Source organism: Chelonoidis abingdonii, chromosome 4 (assembly GCF_003597395.2).
Source record: "Chelonoidis abingdonii isolate Lonesome George chromosome 4, CheloAbing_2.0, whole genome shotgun sequence".
NCBI lineage: Eukaryota > Metazoa > Chordata > Testudines > Testudinidae > Chelonoidis > Chelonoidis abingdonii.
In genome coordinates this window covers 148,964,163-148,985,442 of record NC_133772.1, presented here as the reverse complement: position 1 = coordinate 148,985,442, position 21,280 = coordinate 148,964,163, and the positions used below count along the sequence as shown (strand labels likewise).

The window sequence follows — 21,280 nt, the reverse complement described above, 5'->3', positions numbered from 1 at the left end:
GCCTGGATTTCAGATTGTTTGAAGTTAAAAGGACAACAGCAGAGCCAGGCATTTGGAGCAGAACACCTATGCACAGGAAAATATTTGATCTTCCCCCTCCCTGCTGATATGAACCATCAGCTTTTGAGTTATGTACACTTCTGTTGTGCATTGTAGCTAACACTAACAGATATTACTGACACTGCAACACGAAGCTCTCTGAATTTGCTTTCTTGTGTTTAACTTTCAGACCAACCCCCCGGTTATTCCATTTTCAGTATAGGTCTAGAAATGAGGTTATCCAGCTACAGATCAGGAACAATCAAATTAGATTCTTAGATCCTTACTCAAGTTATTGGCTCATTGTTGCACATGTGCAGAACCCCACTGATGTCAATGGCATGCCCACAAGCAAACAACTATATGATCAAGGACTTGATATCAACACAAACATTCGCACGCACACAAACATATAAAATGGGGAACCAACTTTGCTAAATTACTGGAAATTCAAACAAAACCAAAGAATAAAGGTGGAGGATTGGGGGTGGGAAGGACTCAGCCCAAAATTCAACTCACTCTGCCAAAATGCTGAAGCACGGTTTTAGTTGCAGCTTCATGGGAGTTTCTGTCAGTCAGATCAAGGGGCAAAACAAGGATATCTTTACTGCTCAAGCTGGAGATCTCTGAAGTAAAAGAAAGTATTTAAAGGAGCAAAATCACCAATAAGGTACATTTAATTCCTGATATTTTAAAATAAGTAAATCCAACATCCTCACTATCAACACAGCTTCCAAAAAAGGAAATTCCATTATGTGGAAAGGGAACAGATTTTGTTTTCTCAAACACAGAATTAGCTAATGGAATGCTATCATAACAGTACCAACACAAAGTACTACCTTATTAAATGAAATGGGTTTGCGTACCTTCAACATACAAATACACTCCAGTCTACACAGAATTTACACATTCCTTATAGCCACTGCAATATGGTTTTTTTAATTAAGATTTTAACAAAGGCCTTCTGAAGCACAGAGTATCATGATCCTTCATATTTTGCCTGTAGGTTAAACCGTTCAGCTGTGTACATTCCTGAGAGTATGCAGGGTACTGTCCTCTCCAAGACGGCCAGGGGTGGTAATGGACAACCTACATACACAATACCAGAGCCAGAGGCTGAAGAACCTTGAATATGGTTACTGCTATATGACTACAGAAACAGCTCCTCAAGGCAAAAAGGGTTAATATAAAATCTGTACGTGTAGGTACATTATTTGGGCATTAAACAAATGAAAGACATGTAGTGTTGTTTTGTCTTTTTAGGCTAATTTTAATGTTTTTTAAAATGTTATACATTAACTCCTCACTTAACACTGTCCCAGTTAACGTGGTTTTATTGCTGATCTATTAGGGAACAAGCTTGTTTAAAGTTGTGCAATGCTCCCTTATGTTGTTTGGCAGTGGACTGCTTTAATCCTGCAAGCAGCGAGCCTGTGACAGAGCAGCTCCTCCTTGTGGGGATTAGAACCAGGGGAGGTGAGGAAGGGGGCACAGAAGCAGCAGACACCTCCCCCCCTCCCCCAATCAGCTCCCATAAATTCCCTGTAAGGGATGTGGCTCAGCAGCAGTTCAGTTGTCCCTCCCCTCACTGCCGTGCTGCTCCTGACCTGCCCTCTGCCTTGGAGCTGCTCCTGAGATCTTCCTGCCTGCTGGGGGTGGCAGGGGGAAGAGGGGTGCTGATATCAGGATGTCCCTCGCTCCACCCCAGACACTCTGTACACCCTCTCCACAAAGCAGAGGAGAGGGACAGAAAGGAGGGAGCTGGCTGGAAGCTGTTGCTTCCTGTCTGAACTGACTGATCTGCTTAAGAGGGCAAGGTACTTGAAGTGGTGTCAGTGTACTTAAAGGGGCAATGCACATCTCTCCCACTCATGCACGCACCCTCAGCACTTTGGAAAGTCAGCACTTATGCAGCCATGCATGTGCTGTCAGGAGGAGGGAGTGATGCGCTCCAGCTGAATAGTGTGGGTTCAACAACATGCTCAGTTTTTGCAGGAAAGTATTTGCAGCTACTGCCCTCATCTATTGTGTTTCCTCCCTCCTGCCTCAGTCCATGCTGCCTTCCAGAGTGTGAGGCTACATTAACAACAGCCTATTAACCCTTGAGGGCTCAGCTGAGTGCTGGTTCATCATTTAGCAGTAAGGCATTCCCTGGGGCATATTCCACTTTCTTACTCCACCACGTCAACCACGCTGCACAGTCATTCATGCTGTGCACAATATTAAACTGTTTAAAACTTATACAGTATACATATAATTCCTCTTGTCTGGCAAAAATTTTTTCCCTGGAAACTACCCCCACCCCACACACACCCATTTACATTAATTCTTATGAGAAAATTGGATTCACTTAACATTATTTTGCATAAAGTTGCATTTTTCAGGAAAGTAACAATGTTAAGTGAGGAGTTACTGTAGCGAGGGGTCTCAAACACACAGCCCGCGGAGTTGTTTGCTGCAGCCCGTCAACTCCCTCCGAGTTATTTCCTGCAGCCACCAAGCTCCCCTCACCTGTCACTCCCCACTCAGTGCGCTGCATCCCTGCTCCTCTGCCTACCTCCAGGTGCTTCCTGCTGCTAAACAGCTGTTTGGCAATGCTTAGCACTTTCCAGGAAGGAGGGGAGAGGAGTGGGGAGCCACACACTCAGGGGAAGAGGCAGGGCAGGGGTGGAGTGGGGGCAGGGCACTTTTGTACCTTTATAAGAAAAAGGTGTCAGAGATGCAGCCCTCAGGCCAATGTACTAGTCTTCATGTGGCCCTCATGGTGATTTGAGTTTGAGATCCCTGCTGTATAGTCATGAAATATAATGCACAGTGGAAAATTCACAAGTGTAACCACTAGAGCATGCTCATGACTTTCATAGGGAGTAAAGTCTCATTCACATGGCAAGCTGGTGCACAGCAGATTCACACCTGGGCTTGCCACATATTAATTTGACATGGGGCAAGCCTTCGGATATTAAGCATTACTTCAACGTTTTACAGAGAGAGAGAGAGAGACACCGAACATTAAGGTCACTTGAGATCAAATCCCAGTAAACTTGTAAGGCTAATGGACAAGAACCAGAAAGTCAGGGTTAGTGTGACTTCATGTTTTCCAGGCAGAGGGCATTAAAAATAGCCACTGAATGATCTGAAGTACTTCCCACAAGAATAAGAGAAGCATCAGAAGGCCATGCAGTGTTCCAAGGCATCCTATCACTAATGAACCACATATTCTGGCCTTACATTCAGTCAGAAGACAGGTTTTTTTGCTTTCAATAGGAGAGAAAGGAAGCATGTGTAAACACACACCCAGCCATTTTTGTAAGAGTTTTAGTTGGCAAACCAAGTATTAAGCAAATGACATAGATGTTCAATAAACAAACTGGCTTCCATCTTATACATGAAGATGTGGTTCCATCCTCAAAACTGTCTCAGTTTCCACATCAAGTGTGCTCGGATTATATGGCTTAAAACTTGTACAGATAACTTTCTGCTTCTAATGAAGCAGCAGAAAGATTTAGTGTAAAGCTAGCCAGAGTTTGTTCCATGCCAATCACAGATCCCAAAACGGCTAAGCCAGCCCTGCCATTCTGAGCAGTTTCAACAGCTTGAGTCAGTGAAACCACACTCTTCATGAGAGGGCAGGGGATGGACCCTATAGACACCACCTCCCCTCCTGGACCAGTCACCAGTCCCTCACTGTCAAGCTGCCATTTCTATTTTTAATAGTCCTTTATGGTAAAGACAAACACAAGTGTTCTGCAATTTATTTTTGTTAAGAAGGAGGATTTGAGGAGGCTTAAATACAGCTCATAAGATATCTTCACTATTGCTTCACTATAAACATGTGTCTGTTTATTACAGTGAGTGTTCTTTAGGATGCTTTCCGGCTGACGAATACGTTAGCAAAGCCAAGTGCCATCAATTCCAAGTCTTCTTGCTGAATGCATCAGCTTTTCAGTTTGTTTTGAACAACTCACTTTTCTCACTGTTGCGCTGAGCTTGCTTCCTAAATAGTGGCTTGTGAGTCTTCTTCACACAGCAAAGGCAACAAAATTATTCCCCTAACCCACATCTTAATGTCTATTTGTGTGTGTTTTAAGTGTTTTTAATTAGACTCCACTTGGTAACTAATTCTTTCATCTTTGATTGTTTCTGGGCAATAACTACATTCATCTTTCTCCTTCCATCATCTGCACACTATTGAGAAAGTAGAGGGCTGCAGCATGATTTGTTAATGATTACATTTATAGCAATCCAATATATGCAGGCTAAACTGAATCCTCTTTCCACAATGCTGGGCAAATACTGTGTTGGACCTTGTCCCTGCTCCCAACAAGTGTGTTTTTCATTAGAGACATAACCTTTGCCACAAATGCAGTCACTGCTTGTGCACCTGGGTGCAGTAACCTCATTTTGTTGAGACTGAAGCCACCACTGTTGGCATTTCATTCATCAACACCAGTAAAATATTCTAAAGGATAAACTGTTTCCTCAGAGACACCTGTGCAACCTTGCTGTTACCCTGTTCAAACATGTTTAAGGCAGACGGGACACCAGAATGTTCCTGTTGTGTAGACATGGCCTCACTAAACAGGGACTACAGCAGCACAGTCTCGGACCCGTCTGTAACAGGGAGTAGGAGCTAGTTACAGCCACCAAGATGTTTAGGTGCTATAAGATAGTACTAAAGATCACCAACTGCCACAAATGCAAGTATAGCTGCACATCTTGGACAACTCAAATATTGCTCAACTTTTACACTAAGAGCCTGCCAGAATTTCCACATGACCCCACCCTGTTAGCACAGAGCCTTGCATTCCTTTTGAAAACAGCCTCTTATTTTCAAGAGAAAAAGGCCCAGACTGCTAAATTGCTTAAAATTGCAGATAAGTGGTTTTGACAATCCCACTAGGTGCCTACGCATCTGCAACTTTAGCGCACAAACATTTTTCATTTACTGCTCCTGTAACATTACATCCTTCAGTTGGAGCTTTCTAAAATATATGTTCTAAGAATACACAACTCGAAGAAAAGCATCTAGGTTATAATAATGTAGGTTCATAATTACAAATTTATTCCTGTTGTATGGATTAAGTTTTTTTTAACAACACCTCTATCATGGCAATAGCTAGATCAATAATATGGAAGTTACTTTTTTCCTTACCAAGACACTTCTCTTTCACCCTTTCCAATTCATTCTCTCTTCTTGCGGAAAGCACAATTAGAGCCCCTATCTTTGCCAGCTGGTAAGCTAACTCTTCTCCAATTCCACTTGAGGCTCCAGTCACCCAGACGACCTTGTCAGGCAGTTCATTTTCTGTTGAAATGACCAAGTAAACAGTTTATGGATCAATGCCAACAGTGATTCACATTTATACAGAAACATGGAACCTCACAGTAGCATTATAATGTCACTTTTCAGTCTATAACCAGCTATTAAGGTTACATGGATATGTGCTCAGAAGGTCAAGAAGTTCCAGAGTTAAGACCACATGCAACCTTAAATTTTGCCCTTTTGCACATTACAGTGCAGTCACAGACTTTAAGTGATACAATCATACTATTTTTATACATAATTTTTCCCTGTAGTTTATCCCAAACTCTGATTTTGTTACACATCTCAAGGGTACACACCCCCACCCTTCCTCCACCAATCCCAAAAAAGAAATCTACATAATTAAATAATATTTGTTGAACCAAAGATATTGCATGTGTCCTCTCAGCATAGACACACTTATGTCCCCTCTTCCCTTTGCTGGCTGAAAACTAATCTTCTCTCGCCTACTGGCCAGATTTCCCATTCTCTAGCTATTTAGGACTGATTCACTGCCATTTTTCAGTGGAGGTTAAAATATTATATATATATATTCCCCTATATTGTATTTGTGACCATGGTCACTGAAGGGGCCATACTGAGAATGCTCAATCAGGGCAAACAGCCAAGAAGAGGGTAGAAGTTCCCCAAAACTGGAAGCCATTAGAATAAACCACAAATTCCCTCCTTATCACAATTTTCTACATGGGTAGTGGGTAACAGTCCAATTACCTTCATGCTTTCCTTGTGCCCTGGTCATATCATCAACCTGATGTTGGGTAAGGATATGACAACTTTGTTACAACAGGCAAGATGGAAGTGTCCTAATTGCCTAGTCCCTAGTATGACATTAACTGGATGCCACCTAGTTCTAATGTCATTGCCAATCAGAACACTGGCTGGAAGATGATCCCTAATGCCTACCACAAAACCACTCCAGCTGAATCTTAGCCAAAGAGAGTTCAGAAAACTCAGCTAGAGCCAGAAGTGTTATACCTCCGCCAGCCAGTAATGTCAGATGCTGTATTGTACCACACTAAATTAATTCTTAAGCTCTCCATGAACTCATTATTATTAATCCCATATTCCACATCTTGGGACTACCTCCTGACATTACAGTAACAGTATTCACATACAAGATGGCAGGGTTACTGCTTACACAGTTATTATAGATCCAGATACTAACAGCATTAATATCCAATGCAGCATTTGTATTTACAGGCTATATGTTCTCTTTAATGTCTTGACAATTTGACTTTATGTGACCTGTCATTCCACACTGGTGATAGATAACGGGCTTCCCTTTATAAGAGGCTTTAAACTCTGGGCTCTCTTGTGGTTTTAGTAAAGTTGGAGTTAAGTTTACCCTTAAACCCTTCATCCCTTTTAAATTAGGGTGCATATTGCACATTTTTCCCTTGTGGCTTGTGCTCCTCCTGGAATCTTGCTTCCAAATATTCATGTGCAATTTTTGTAGCTTTTGAACAAGATGGAGGTTTTGTGTCACAAATGGCTGCATTCACCTCATCACTCACTACTTTCAGCAACTGTTCTTGCGCTATTAAATCAACACCATTTGAAATCGCTATAGACCCTCTGACAAGTGGCCCTTTTTTTCCGCCGAATAACCATGCATTTTGTGCCCATGTTCTAATGGGGGAGGGATAGCTCAGTGGTTTGAGCATTGGCCTGCTAAACTCAGGATTGGGAGCTCAATCCTTGAGGATGCCACTTAGGGATCTGGGCCAAAATCAGTACTTGGTCCTGCTAGTGAAGGCAGGGAGCTGAACTCTATGACCCTTCAGCACCCCTTCTTGCTCAATAAGATTATATCTGTGTGTCATGTTCTCAGACTTCTGGAGATTTCTAAATTGCAATCTTGAATCTTTTTAGCACAGCATCTTTGTATTTTACATAATTCTAAGCATCTATAGGCATTTCGTTGAATACTTCCCTGATTTTTCCAGTCAGTCAATCTGGTCACCAGGACAGACATCCTCTGCACATCTGGAATAGGATGAACTTCATGCAGACGTTCAAAAGGTAGACAAAATTCCTCTATATCCTCATTATCTTTGAAAATTGGATAGATGCTCTCCAAATTTTTGCTATTGAGATGGATTTCCAGGTTATGGCAGATTCTTTTGCTCTCCCAGGACTTGGCTGCCACACTTCAGCTCTTCTACCTGCTTTTTATGTGCCTGTTCTTCAGCAGTCAGTCAGTCATTCAATCCTCCTTTGATTAGCAGCTTTTTCGACTTCAGCCTCTGCTAGACGTCTGTACTAAGTTTCTTTGGCTCGCCCATCAGCTTCTCTTTCCATTTCAACTATCTTTTGCTTTTCCTGCAATCGAAGATCTTCCAGTTTTGCTTCAAGTGCTGTTTGTTTTTCACTGCTAGTTTTCTAACTGCTTCTGTTACAGCCACTGCATCTGGGACAGATGAAGATGGAGACCTTGCTTTCTGGTCACTGTCTTTTGAACAGATTTTTCCAGGTCTTGATCTGAGAACATTTTCTTAAAAGGCAGCCCCCTTTGTGAGCACAACTCTTCAAGGGTTTTTCGGTCAAGATCTTCATATGATTGCGGCTCACTCGTAATTAAATCTTTAACCCTTAAACTCTCAATATATCACAATTAACTTTTGACAAGTATGTGGTTCTGGCCCAAAAGCCAGTTGGCCTGTGGCAACGTATATCCTAACCAGACTACACCAAAGCGATCATGGTCTCTGGAGGGGACACACCTGGAATGCTCAAACAGGGCAGACGATCTCAAACTGGTGGTTTGTTCTAATAATTACATTCACCAAGCCAGTAACAAAACAGCTTCTGTAATACCTTATTGGTCACTAAGGACATAATATACTGTTCCCTTTAAGTAATCCAGCCTTAGGCTCCCACTCAGTCAAGCCTACATAATGAGAATTATATTAAGCTTTATTCACCAAGTTCTACCAAGCCCAAGAGATTGGACACCTTATTCACCAGGTCAATTAATATTTCAGATCTCACCCAAAATACACGCTTACAGCCAATTCTTATTAAGAAAGCCAAGATTTGTTGGTGTCACTAAGCATAACCCTAAGTAACTTAAAAAAGTGGAAGGCAATTAGAATATGGAGTCTTCCTGTTTAGGCCTCTGGTGAGCAAAAAGTCCTTCCATGTTTGAACTCTAATCGACCTAAGAGGCTGGCAGATGGGAAAGGCCAAGAGTAACAGCTGTTATCAGTTGCAACAGTTCTAATTGGTCTAAAGCAGAAATAATGAGGCCTGTGCACCTTTAGCAGAAGGACAAGATAACTTGCAGAAGGAAAACTTACTAACGAGCTGCCGCGGCCAAGATTACTTAATGCACCTGCGCTTACGTAACTGCTATGGGGGTGGCGGGGGGGAGAAAGAAGAAAAAAAAAACAAACAAACAAAAACTTATAAAGGGAAAAGCCGCTTGTATTAGGTGTGCTGGATCTGAGGCATGCTAAGTCTCCCAGCACCGCTTTGAAATCTCAAAACAAACTTTGCTTGCTTCTCCACCCCGGTGTGTTTATTGGTGCTAAGCACTCCGGGCACGGACCACTGTTGCTTGCCTTGGGCAACTTCTGTGCCTGCAACAGTTTTGGCGGCCCTGGGTGGGCTTCGAGGCTAAAATCAGCCTTGCCTGGACCCCTCTCGGCGGCCGACAGATCGCGGCGACGACCGACGCCCAACGCGTGCTGGTGACTTCACCAGGGGCCTCGGCGGAGACGCGCTGTGAGCGACCCCAGAGGGCACAATGGTGCAACGCGCTCGAGTAGTGGAAAAGCAGTTGCGGGTGACGGTGAGGAACCGGTCCCTTGGATAAGGTAGGAACAGTCCAGTGGTGTGGACTTAGGCCTGAGGCTGGGGACGCTCAGTCGTTGTAATTCCCATTAGACGATAGAGCATCATATAATGAGTCAAGGGCATGGTATGGGGCGCCAGGTACGATGTACACCCTTAGAATGCATTCTAGTGAATTGGAAGGTGTTTGGATCGGATCCGATGACTCAGAGTAAACTGAGAAAGTTCTGTACAGTAGACTGGCCTCATCAACTAGAGGACCAGAAAAAGGTGGCCACCGGAAGGATCACTTAATTATAACACGATCCTTCAATTACTCCTGTTTTGTCAGCGAACGGGTAGCTTCTGAAGCTGTTTGTACGGAGAGCTCTTGTAAAAATCCCCCACTGTAGCTCCTGTTCTTCCCCCTGTCTGGCAGAGTGCAAGGATTCAAAAGAAGGTTAGGGATAGTGCAGGGACAAAGGAGGGACCTATCTAGAAAGGGAAGATCCTATGTACTAGTGCACTCTCTCCCTATTGTAGCTAAAAAGCAAGATCAGATGCAGAATGGTACTGGAGGCCAGTGTGAATGACTGTTACCGGAAGACGCCCAGAGTACCCTATGAAGCAAAAGCTTGTGACCAGGACTACTCTAACGCAAGCCCGGTAACTAGTGGATTTTTAGGAGGTCCGACCCATGGTAGGCTGACTTGGCCTGGCATCATCCGGTGAGGAAGCTACCTGGGTCTAGGAGTGTGTGTACCCATCTTCCCTTCCCCTTTCCTTTCCGTGTGGGCTACTTTGGTGCGTCTTCTCCTCACAGGGGTGATGCTGTTCCGTGGTCACCCATCCTAATAGCTTTTTTAAGATGCTCCCCTGTAGAGGTTGTGCCTCCTGTTCCGCAGAACTAGTAGCCCCCAGCTCCATAGCATTTATCGTATCTGTCCGCAGAGTATGAACTCAACAAAACAGGTGTTGAATAATTCTCAAGGAGGGATTAAAAAAAGAAAGTTACTGTGATTAAAAATTATATACACAGACATGAATAAAGTCCTTAGGTCAGTTTCACAGCAGAGATAGTGAGCTGCTGATTTGTAAGAGTCTTTCCAGAATAAGTTCAATAGGTTATAGTCCCACAGTCAGTCCATGTGCAGAGTTTGTTCAAATTATTCCATGAGAAATTGCAGGGATAAATTGAGGACATAACTGGAGATCTCAGTCTTCTGGCTTGAATTTTCCCTGACAAAGTTTAAGCAGATATGAGATAAAGGATCAGGCTCTAAAGTTTTTACAGCTGAAAAACCTCTTGGCAACAAGTGATCACAGCAGGCATTCCTTGAATGAGGAATAGGTAATATACATTGTTGCTCTGAAGTAACTCTCTTTCCTAGGCATACACCAATAACTAGTTGCATAAGGCAATTAACCTCAGAAAGGTTCATAGGTAGCTTACGACAAACTTCAAAGAGAAATAAAGACAATATTATTGCACCATCAGTTTCATCTAAAATGTTAATATCCCTTTTGATCTCGGAAATAGAATATAGTAATGAAACATTACAAACAGGAACAGAAGTTTAGCATCTAAAAATTAATTAGATCACATTGTTATACTTCTAATAGCTCTAAGTAAACAAATACAATTAGTATCCTCTTCTAATTCTCCAACAATAGAAAACTCATCTATTAAACATGGATATGATAACCATCTACAAGGAATGGCGCTAGTTACCATTTCAATACTTTTCTAATATGTCCTAAAGGTTGATTTTGGGTCACTTAGCCTGCTGGCTGCCTAACCCTCACTGGCTCAGTGTCACAATGGTATTGCATCTAGTGATTACATTAGGATCACTTTGAGTGTTGCTCTTCTGTGAAGAACTTGGAATAGAATACTGTTGGAAACCAGTTACAGAACTTGTTTGTTCCAGTAAGTGTTTTTGTTGAGAAGAACTTTTAATTGTTCTCTTTCAAACGAGTGTTTTAAAATAAAATACAATTACAACAGAGTAGTGCTAATGGTTAACTAGTGTGCTCAGATACGCAACATACATGGGAGGTTGTGCAGCATAGCCGTATGTGTCAGCCAGCTAAGAAATTCAGATTCTTCCCTGGTGCATTTTGGATTTTTTTCCTGGAGTTTCATAGCTCCTGTATAAACAAGGCCTCTATTTCATTTCACCAGCAGGAGAGGAGGAGATGGGAGAAATTTAGAGATGAACCACCACAGTTTAAGAGTCCTGTGGCACCTCGTAGACTAACAGACGTATTGGAGCATGAGCTTTCGTGAGCATGCATCCAACAAAGTGAGTATTCACCCACGAAAGCTCATGCTCCAATACGTCTGTTAGTCTACGAGGTGCCACAGGACTCTTTGCTGCTTTTACAGATCCAGACTAACACGGCTAACCCTCTGATACTTGACACAGTTTAAAAGAGTCCACCCTTCCCAGGGTAGGCTAGTCAGATGGAATTGTTCTTCATATTTAGACCAAGGGCAACAGTCACCTTAAACTGGCTATGCTCTCCTCAGAGTGGGCAAGTACATTTCCCAATCCATGTTCATTCTCTAGAACCAGAGCCATCAAGCAACCAGCTACATACATGGGTGACAAACAAATGCCTACAATCTAAGACAAGCTCCCCTCATCTGCCAACGATAGAACTTGCAGCCTGACTCCAGATGTCATGTATACCATGGAATCTTATATTAACTGTTTTACAGCTATTTGGCTTTCCCCATTCTTACATATATTGTGTTTACCCCTCAGATTGCAATCTGTGTTTATTATAAGCAGCAGCATCACTTGGGCCAGACTCTGCAACCCTTACTCAAAGGGTATAGCTACCTAGCAGTTGGGAGACATGATTCCCAGCTCAAGTAGAAGTATATACCTTAGTTCTGATGGGGCTAGTGCCTAAAAATAGCACTGTAGCTGTAGCCTGTGCTGCTGCATCTGAGACTGACTGAACAAGTGCATATCGAGGGGATCGGGCAGGACTTCTCAGGCGGCTAGCCTGAGAAACTGTGGACAAACTGCTGTTTTTAGGCACTAGCTCAAGCAGAATTAGCATGCGTCCGTCTACTTGAGATGGAAATCATACCTCTCAGTGGCTATGGAGATGTACCCAGACTGAGTAGTGCCTTCATCTGCAACTACTGAAATCCATGCTATTAAGTGAGAGAAGCTATTATTCAGCAAGAGAATGGGTGGTAGAATCTAGAGACTTTTTTACATTAATCCCTGATGTTTGCCACTTTGTACAGTACACACCCCTCCTCCCAAAAACACTGCAGAGCATGAGATGTTTAAAAAGTGTCTGTTTAGTTGGTAATAAAGCAGAATTGACACAGACTTTGCGATTCCTCTTTGAGTCCCTACACCCCACGATCTCATCTTTTCAGAAGCATGGTGGACACCAGAAGGTGATTTTAAATAAGTTTCAGTTATAGATTTCAAATGTGATCAAAACATAGTTTAGAAAGCACTTATTGCTACATAGGCACCAAACTGCCATGCTGAGAAAATTGAGCATAGCTTCACTTAGAAGGCCACCAGTTTCTAATCCACTGGGATATTCCCATGAAGACTTACAACAAGGCTCAGTGATTCCATTTTACTTTGAGAGATCCTTAGCTAAGGCAGTAGTTGTCATCAATGCTCCTTTCCCACATTTGCATTCTGCTTAAGTCAATGAGAATAACTTTGATGCATTATAAGAAGTTCTACTCAGTCACATTATCTTTTCCCCAGGTTTGGGAAAAAAAAACTTTCCTAGTTTGTTTCAATAGATGAGAAGCACCCCAAGGATCACTGATCTTGCTCTTCTTGTCACATTTATAGCACAGAAAGTTGGGTGACCCTAACTGCTTGGCTTTGATTGCATCCTCAGAATATTGTTATTTCTGCTAAAGCATGGTCCAATTTTGAGAAATCTGGTATCCTTTTAAGTAAGCTTTAGTGAAAAGGAAGATTACACTCAGATATTAAGAAAGTTTGAGACCTCTTCTTATTCCTCCCTTACATAGATGATCTCCATTATATCTGTGTTGTGTAGCATACACAGGCATGTTACGGACAAAGTTCAACACATTTTGTCCTGGGACAGGAGGTGGAAATCTAAGTCTGAGTTAGAAACACAAGATAAGTCTATTATCACTTGTATCTTCCGATCTTTGGTCCAGGTTTGGTTTTGGTTTTTTTTAAAAAAAAGTTGAGAAATGTTTGCTTAAATTGATAAAATTGTGATGTGCAGTATTTTTTAGACATGTCTGATAAAGGTCATCTGTAAGGATAAGGCCTTTGTCTGCAGCCAGATTAAAAGAACAGCTAAGCAGCAGCTGCCATTAGCTGAAAAGCAGGAAGTCACACCCTCACATTCCATCTAAATTACATTAAAATAATATATCAGGCTGTTAAGGAGACCCTGACCTAATGGCACCATCACCAGAAAAAGAAATAGATCTTAAGATGGTTAAAGAAAACTTAGTTTGATAACATCTTGTCTGTCAAGAAATCACTTATCAATAGTTGTGGTTGCGAAACCCTCATTTCTTTATTGCTTTAATCATTATGGTCCCCCATTTCCTTATTGTTTATCTGTATAATCTGTCTGGTTCTTTAATTGTTTATCTGTTACATAATTAATTTTACTAGGTTTAAGTTAATTAAGGTGGTGGGACAGAATTGGTTAGAGAATTTTGTTATACTATGTTAGGATTGGTTAGATAGATTTCAGTAAAATGATTGGTTAAGGTACAGCTAAGCAGAACTCCATTTCACTATATAAACTAGGGTCCAAAAGGAAGTTCTTTGGAAACCAGCTCCAGGACACAGCCCCAAAGATCAGAGCTGCCAGACCTCACCACTCTGCCAATGACACCATGCAGGAAGTGGAGTCCCCTAGATGGGCCTGATCCTGACTGACCATCAAGAAAAAGTTCATCTGTCTTACTGGGAGTGGTGAGCACTGTATGTATAGCATGTTTTTGGTGATTGTTAATAGAGGTTATGTAGTATATTACTATGTAAGGCTCTTTCACTGGTAAAAGCCCCTGTTAACCCACAAGAGAGTAAGCCCTGAGTCCACACAGAAAGAGTGTTTGCCCGAAGCCCACAGAGGAATAAAGTTAGGTGCTTTTCACCTGGAGCCCTAGGAACTGGGTAAAGGTGGGTGCCCTTGAGTGTGTGAGTAACAGAATTTTGTGCAGATAACACATCCTACAAACAGCAAATACATCTAAACAGTTTTGTTTTCTTGCAGTAAGAACACATGATAGGGCAGCATGACACAGATGTTGCCCTGCAGTTGGGGGTAAAGTTACCCCAGAATTTGATCAAGCTAATTGCAATCATATTGTGTGCATTCAGCCATCAGGAATTAATAAAACAGACTACCACATGGGTAAAGGTTCATTTGAATAACCAGGGCTTCTGGAGGCCAGGTCGAATGCTGGCTGTGGGCTTCTGTCTTCTGCTAATCAGAAAGAAAGGAGGGGAGAAGAGAGTCTATAAATTGAGACGAAGTGAGTGGCTGTTTGGGCGCCTTTGATATAGAAGCTTATTATGACTAAGGCGTTGTCTGTACTGCTCTCCTTACAGTGGCAGAGCTGTGCAGCTACAGCAGAGCTGCTGTAAGGCACACAGTGTAGCCGCTCTTTGTGCCAACAAAATAAAGCCACTCCCAACAAGGGGGCAAGAGGGCATTTCTGTTTTATCCTGAGCTGATGTTGTCAACTGCTGAACTGCGAGTTTGACACCAATCAGCTCAGGATTAAACAAAAACTGAATGGCTAGCCAACTACAAAAGCAGTTTCTCCTCCCTTGGTTTTCACACCAACTGCTAGAAGAGGGCCTCATCCTCCCTGACTGAACTGACCCTGTTATCTCCAGACTGATTCTGGCCTGCATATTTATATCTGCCTCTGGAAATTTCCACCACATGCATCTGATGAAGTGGGTATTCACCCATAAAAGCTTATGCTCCAATGTGTCTGTTAGTCTTTAAGGTGCCACAGGACTCTTTGTTGCTTTTTTATAGATCCAGACTAACATGGCTACCCCTCTGATACTTAGATGTTTAGGAATGTTTTGTTGGTAAACAGTTTGGTTAAGTTTGAAGAGGTGATGACCAAGTATGAGCTCTGAATTTTGTAAAAGTTAGTTATAAAAAGGCTAGGTAATAGTGTGCTTTGGAGTAGTTCTCTGATGCTATCCTGAGAGACTTTTTTCTGACATCATACTCCATGGCAAGGAAGTAACCGGCTTTTGCTGACGTGCTGCTAATTACTTAATATCATCTCAGATTCTAATTATTTGGGATATTCTAAACCTATTGCCTCTGTCTGTATGTGCTTAAATCTAATAAATAGCAATTTTATATAAGAGCTACTCCTGGGGAAATTTTGTGCCACTGCACATGCACAGAATTAATGACCCCCCCTCCCCCGATTTTTTTTTTTTTTTTTTTTTTTTTGCTTTCCCATAAAAGGGCTGTCAGGGAAATAAAAGGAAGCTGCAAGAGAAGTCATGTACCACTCCCCAGTGGCACCGGTACATGATTTCAGGTACCCAGAGGAGCCAGCAGAGGTAAATCACTGCAGGGCTGGGGACACCCCAGCCGGGATCACCTGCTAGTCCCAGCTGGGCTGGAGGCAGGAGAGGACAGGACTTCCTTTCCCCCTGAAAGGAGTGACTGGGGCTGTGTCAGACCCACCCCCAGAAACCTCACCCAGCTATAGGAAGCTCTGCATTCTCCCCACATTGCTCCTCAGCTGTGGGGGGAGGGGTCCCTGTACAGGGAGCTGCTCCTCCATCCACCCAACTCCTGTACATCTGGCCCTCCCATACCTAGACACCCCTCCCAAGCCTCACCTGGTACATCCAGAACCCCTCTAGCCTTACATACCTCAACTCCTACCTCTGGACTCCACCCCTGCACTCAGCCCACCACACTCAAACCCTTTGCACCACCCTGAGTGCCCACATCCAGACCCCCCCTCACCAGTAACCTCCAACTAACTGCACCCAGACCCCACCAAGCCCCACTTCCCCAGCACCCAGACCCCTGAGACCCCCACACACTAAGACCCCTCTGCTGAGCCCCAACCATCTTCACCTGGAAGCCCCTGCACAGTCCAATTGCCACTGCACCTGGAAACCCCCCTGGCCCCCCCCCCCCCCACAAAAGCCTCTGTGCATCCAGATCCCCCCCACACCTAGACCCCGCACTGAGCTGCCTGCACCCAGATTGTCCCACACAGAATCCTCTCACCCCACCCCTGGATCTCTCAACATTGAGTCCCTCCACACTTGGATCTTGACTGGTTGAGCCTGCCTGCCTGGGGCAAAGAGGCAGGCCCCTGCAGTGTTTCTGGTACAGGTCCAGATCTTGTGTTGTGTCAGGATCAGGTGCAGCCTCACCACTAAGTCTGTCTCAGGCCTGGGAGGACTGCAGGGTGACTTCCCACCTTTGTGCAGCCAGTCGCCTGTGCTCCCCACTGCCATGCTGGAGCCTCTGCATTTATTTATTAACAGATAAAACTTGCAGAATTTTAAAATGTGTGCAGAATTTAATTTTTGGTACAGAATACCCTCAGGTGTAAAGAGCACACTTACTTGCATCAATTTTTCATCAGCCAGAAGCACTGTGTTTCCACTATTTTATTCCTGACCCCACCTGGAGTGAAAGTTAAATTACCACTGCTTTGGTTTCTGAAAATCTTAAGTAACACAGACAGCAGATAACAGATATTTATGATGGCACTAATAGGCATGCTTTCATCACATAGATGGAACACACACATGGAAAGCAACTTTGGAATTGGCTTCCACCTGTATCTGTATAGCCCTACCAATTTCACTACAATGAAAAATGCACCATGGACCATGAAATAAGCCCTTCCCCATAAAATCCCTTCTCCCCCTGGTGCTAGGACTGCTCCAACCAGGGGGCTCCTAGCTCCGGCTAAGCTGGGGAGGGACAGGACTTATCCATGACCCACACAGCTGCTCTCAGGGAGAGCTCAGACCCACCTCCAGGTGCCTCCCACTGGGACAGGATGTCCTGGGATTAGACAGCAGCCCCAAAGATTCCTGCAGTTGGAGGAAGCTTGTGGAGTTGGGTCTGATCTTACCTGTGCTGCTGGAAGTGCCCCAGCACGGGATTCTTAGCTAGTAGCCCAGGCAGAACTGGGGCAGGACAGGACTTGCTCTTTCCCTGCAGGGCTACTCTTAGGTATGATGCAGATAGCTCTGGACCCCAGCTCCACACCCCTCCTCCCCACTAACTTCCTGTCCCCTCCACCCTTTGCAGCTGCCTGTGGAGAGAACATTGTACAGGCAACTGCCGCTCCCCGCCCCCCATTCCAGATGCAATTATTTGCTTATTTAAAAAAAAAAGTGAGGCACTTGACAGAATTTTTTGATTGACACTTTAGAGCAACCAATTATACTCAGGGCTCAACTCACTGATTGACAGATATAGACACTGAGGTGGTTTTATAGTGTAGTGATCTCAATTGACTGTCTACTAGAAGACACCTGCAATTACTGTAAAATGAACGTCCAAAGTAAATCAAAAATCTCAATGATTACTGCAGTGGATTGGGTGGAACAATTTGGAAGCCAAGTTCTACATGCCAATGGTGACAAACTATTCTGTACAAGCTGCCATGTTTCACTGGATCACACACGTCGGGCAACAGTTCGGCACCACTTAAGACTCAGAAACCCATGAAAGCAGGAAGAGGGCTGCAGATAGGGCATTGCTGGTAAACAAAGTTTAAAAAAAAAAGGCAAAAAATTTCTTTTCTTTCTTAGAAGATGACAGAGCTCTAGTTCCCATCATCATTAAGCTATAATAGAACGTGTGGTGGCATTTGCAAGTGCTGACATACAGCTGGAAAAAACTTGACCCAAAGCTGTGCAAGTCCATTCAATGGAACTTACAAAATGCCAGTTGCTTACCAAGTGTGAATATGCTATGACAGGACTATCTTCCAAAGGTTTCTGCTACACATCTTCAGGAGATGATGTCTGAAATTAACTCATAGGAGTCTTCTGCATTTTTTTCAGATGAGTCCACAGATGAGCAAGACAACTATGCACTGCATGTTCTGTTTGATTTTATTTCTGACCAGGCCAGAGATGGACAGACAGGAAAGTTATCAACAGTGCTCGTCAATTGCATTTACTTGGATGCTGTTAATGCCATTACAGTTTGTCAAGCAATAATACATACCATTTCAAAATACAGTGCAAAGTTTGACAAAGTATCTGCTTTCATAAGTGACAATGCAACTTACATGACAATCTTTCAAATCGGTTCTCCAAAGTTTAATGCCAAATGCTATCCATATTACATGTAATGCACATACAATTTCTCTTGTCAGTGAGCTGTGGAGATGCGAGTTTGCTGAAGTTGATAAACTGGTCAGCTATATTAAAAAGATCTTTAAATACCGCCCAAGCTGGAAACATCAATACAGGCAGTACTCTGAAAATGCAACCGAAATTGTGGAGCCACAAACTGTACTTCTCCCAGAGCCAGTAATGACCTGTTTCAGATTTGGGGACAACTTATACCTTCGAGTCAGCGGCACTGCTATGGGTACCCGCATGGCCCCACAGTATGCCAACATTTTTATGGCTGACTTAGAACAACGCTTCCTCAGCTCTCATTCCCTAGCACCCCTCCTCTACTTGTGCTACACTGATGACATCAGATGGACCAACGGGAAGGAGGTCCTTGAATTCCACCTGGATTTCAACAATTTCCAACCCCCCGCCCCCCCCCCCCCCCATCAACCTCAGCAGTGGACAAGTCCACACAAAGATCACTTCCTGACCATACAGCTGAAATATAGTGTATGGTCACTAAACAACACACTATACCGGACCTGTGACTTGCTTACTTACCTACAGGCCTCAACTTCCATTCAGGTCACATCACATGATCCATTGTCTACAGCCAAGCTGTAAGATACAACCGCATTTGCTCCAATCCCTCAGACAGGGACAAACACCTACAAGATCTTTATCAAGCATTCTTAAAATTACAGTACCCATGTGGGGAAATGAGGAAACAGACTGACAGAATGAGATGAGTACACAGAAGTCACTTACCTCAGGACAGGCCATCACATACAGCCCCCAGCTAAAAACCTCTCCAGCATATCAACAATCTACAACCTATCTTGGAAGACAATCCCTCACTCACAAACCTTGGAGGCAGGCCAGTTCTCACTTACAGACAGCCCCCCAACCTCAAGCAAATACTCACCAGCAACTACACACCACACCACAGAAACACTAACCCAGGAAACAAACCCCATTGCCTAGTCTGTCCCCATATCTACTCTAGTGACACTATCAGAGGACCCAGCCACCCACAACATCAGGGGCTCATTCACCTGCATATCTACTAATGTGATATAGGCCATCATATGCCAGCAATGCCCCTCTGCCATGTACATTGGCCAAACTGGACAGTCTCTATGTAAAAACAGATACAAATCAGACATCAGGAATGGTAACATACAAAAGCCAGTAGGACAACACTTCAATCTTCCTGGACATTTTAGAACAGATTTAAGAGTAGCCATCCTTCAACAACAAAACCTTTCAAAAACAGATGTCAAAGAGAAACTGCAGAGCTACAATTCATTTGCAAACTTAACACAATTAATTTGGGCTTAAATAGGGACTGGGCATGGGTAGCTCACAACAGCAATTTTCCTTCTCTTGGTATTGACACTTCATTACCGGGAGTGGACCACATCCACCCTAACTGAATTGGGCTTGTCAACATTAGTTCTCCACTTGTAAGGCACCTCCCTTCTCTTCATGTGCCAGTATATTTATGCCTGTATCTGTAATTTTCACTCTGAAGTGGGGTTTTTTTTTTTTTTACCCACAAAAGCTTATGCCCAAATAAACGTTAAGTCTTTAAGATGCCACTGGACTCCTCATTGTTTTAAAGGACTCATTGGAATTCCTGGTTTCAGGCTGTACAACACCATGCAGCTCACCAGAAGTACTACCCTGAGTTTGTCTTAGAAGTGACACTGAAAATGCAGGTTTTAACAGAACTTTCAACTCTTCTAAATGATGCTCAGCTGAATAAGGAAGTTCAGTTCATTGCCAAGAATGCCATAGGACTGATAGACTTAGACTTAATCACCTGATTATGACATGTCGAGATTCAAACCCACGAAGCTTACAACAAAGTAATGTATGTAGGATGACCAGATGAGAGAGAGAAAATATTGGGACACATGGGGGGACGGGGGGTGGCTGGCAGAGCAGAAAAGAATCCAAAAAATGGAGTGCTGCCAGCTGAGTGCGAAATAATCAGGACAAACATTGGTCGGAACACAGGACAAATGCCTAAATATCGGGACATCTGGTCACCCTAAATGGATGTACTAAAAATCATTCTGACAAAGCTGAGTTAAATGCCAGTGCTCACCAGGTATGTTCTTGCACGGCAAAGCAGCTCAGACAATACTACCGCTATAGGGAAAAGTCAAGCAATGCAGCAAAAATGGCTCAAAAGTTTCAACAACCTGCAGCAGGGTTCCTAAAAGCAGTGTGTATTTTTGACCCTGCACAAATGCACCTGTTGAAGGTGGTTTAACCTTGCTTACTGAAATTCCTGTCTTTGATAAGAATTGTAGAGTGGAGATACCTGCTTACAAAAATATTGCAAAAGTGGCCTGTAGTTTGCCTGTGCTACAGTTTTGGAACTCAGTGGAAGGCAGAATCCCCCATCTTGGAAGGCTAGCTCAGCACTGTCTGACAATTCCAACAAACTCTGTGGATGCAGAAATGTCCGTGTTTAAACACAGACAGGTGTTTTCAGCACAGAGAGGAGGAAAGGAGACAGACAGTTGCTGGATGCTCCATGCAGACATTCAATTAATAACATTTGAAACCAGAACTCTCCCCCCACCCCCACTTGTTTTTGTTGAGAACAACAGTCTTAACTTAAGTTTGAGGTCACTAGTTGAGATCACTACCCTATAAAACCATCTCTGCTGCCTTATCTACCAATCAGGGAGTTCAGCCCTGAGTTATTTGCTGCTGTAAAGTATCAATCAGTAAATCCAGTCAAGATGGATCTAGACTGTTCTCCTCGTTC

At 43.3% G+C, this 21,280-nt stretch overlaps 1 protein-coding gene across 2 annotated transcripts in view; it reads right to left on the bottom strand.

Annotated features, from left to right (window-relative positions):
- DHRS7 (dehydrogenase/reductase 7) overlaps positions 1-21,280 on the bottom strand; it is a 44,346-nt gene that overhangs the window by 13,799 nt on the left and 9,267 nt on the right. For both annotated transcript variants that reach the window (XM_032783219.2, XM_032783218.2), the window contains exons 2-3: positions 5,192-5,344; positions 559-665 (exon numbers count right to left, since the gene is read on the bottom strand). In XM_032783219.2, the coding sequence (XP_032639110.1) occupies positions 559-665; positions 5,192-5,344 (260 nt within the window). The remainder of the gene's footprint in view (positions 1-558; positions 666-5,191; positions 5,345-21,280) is intronic.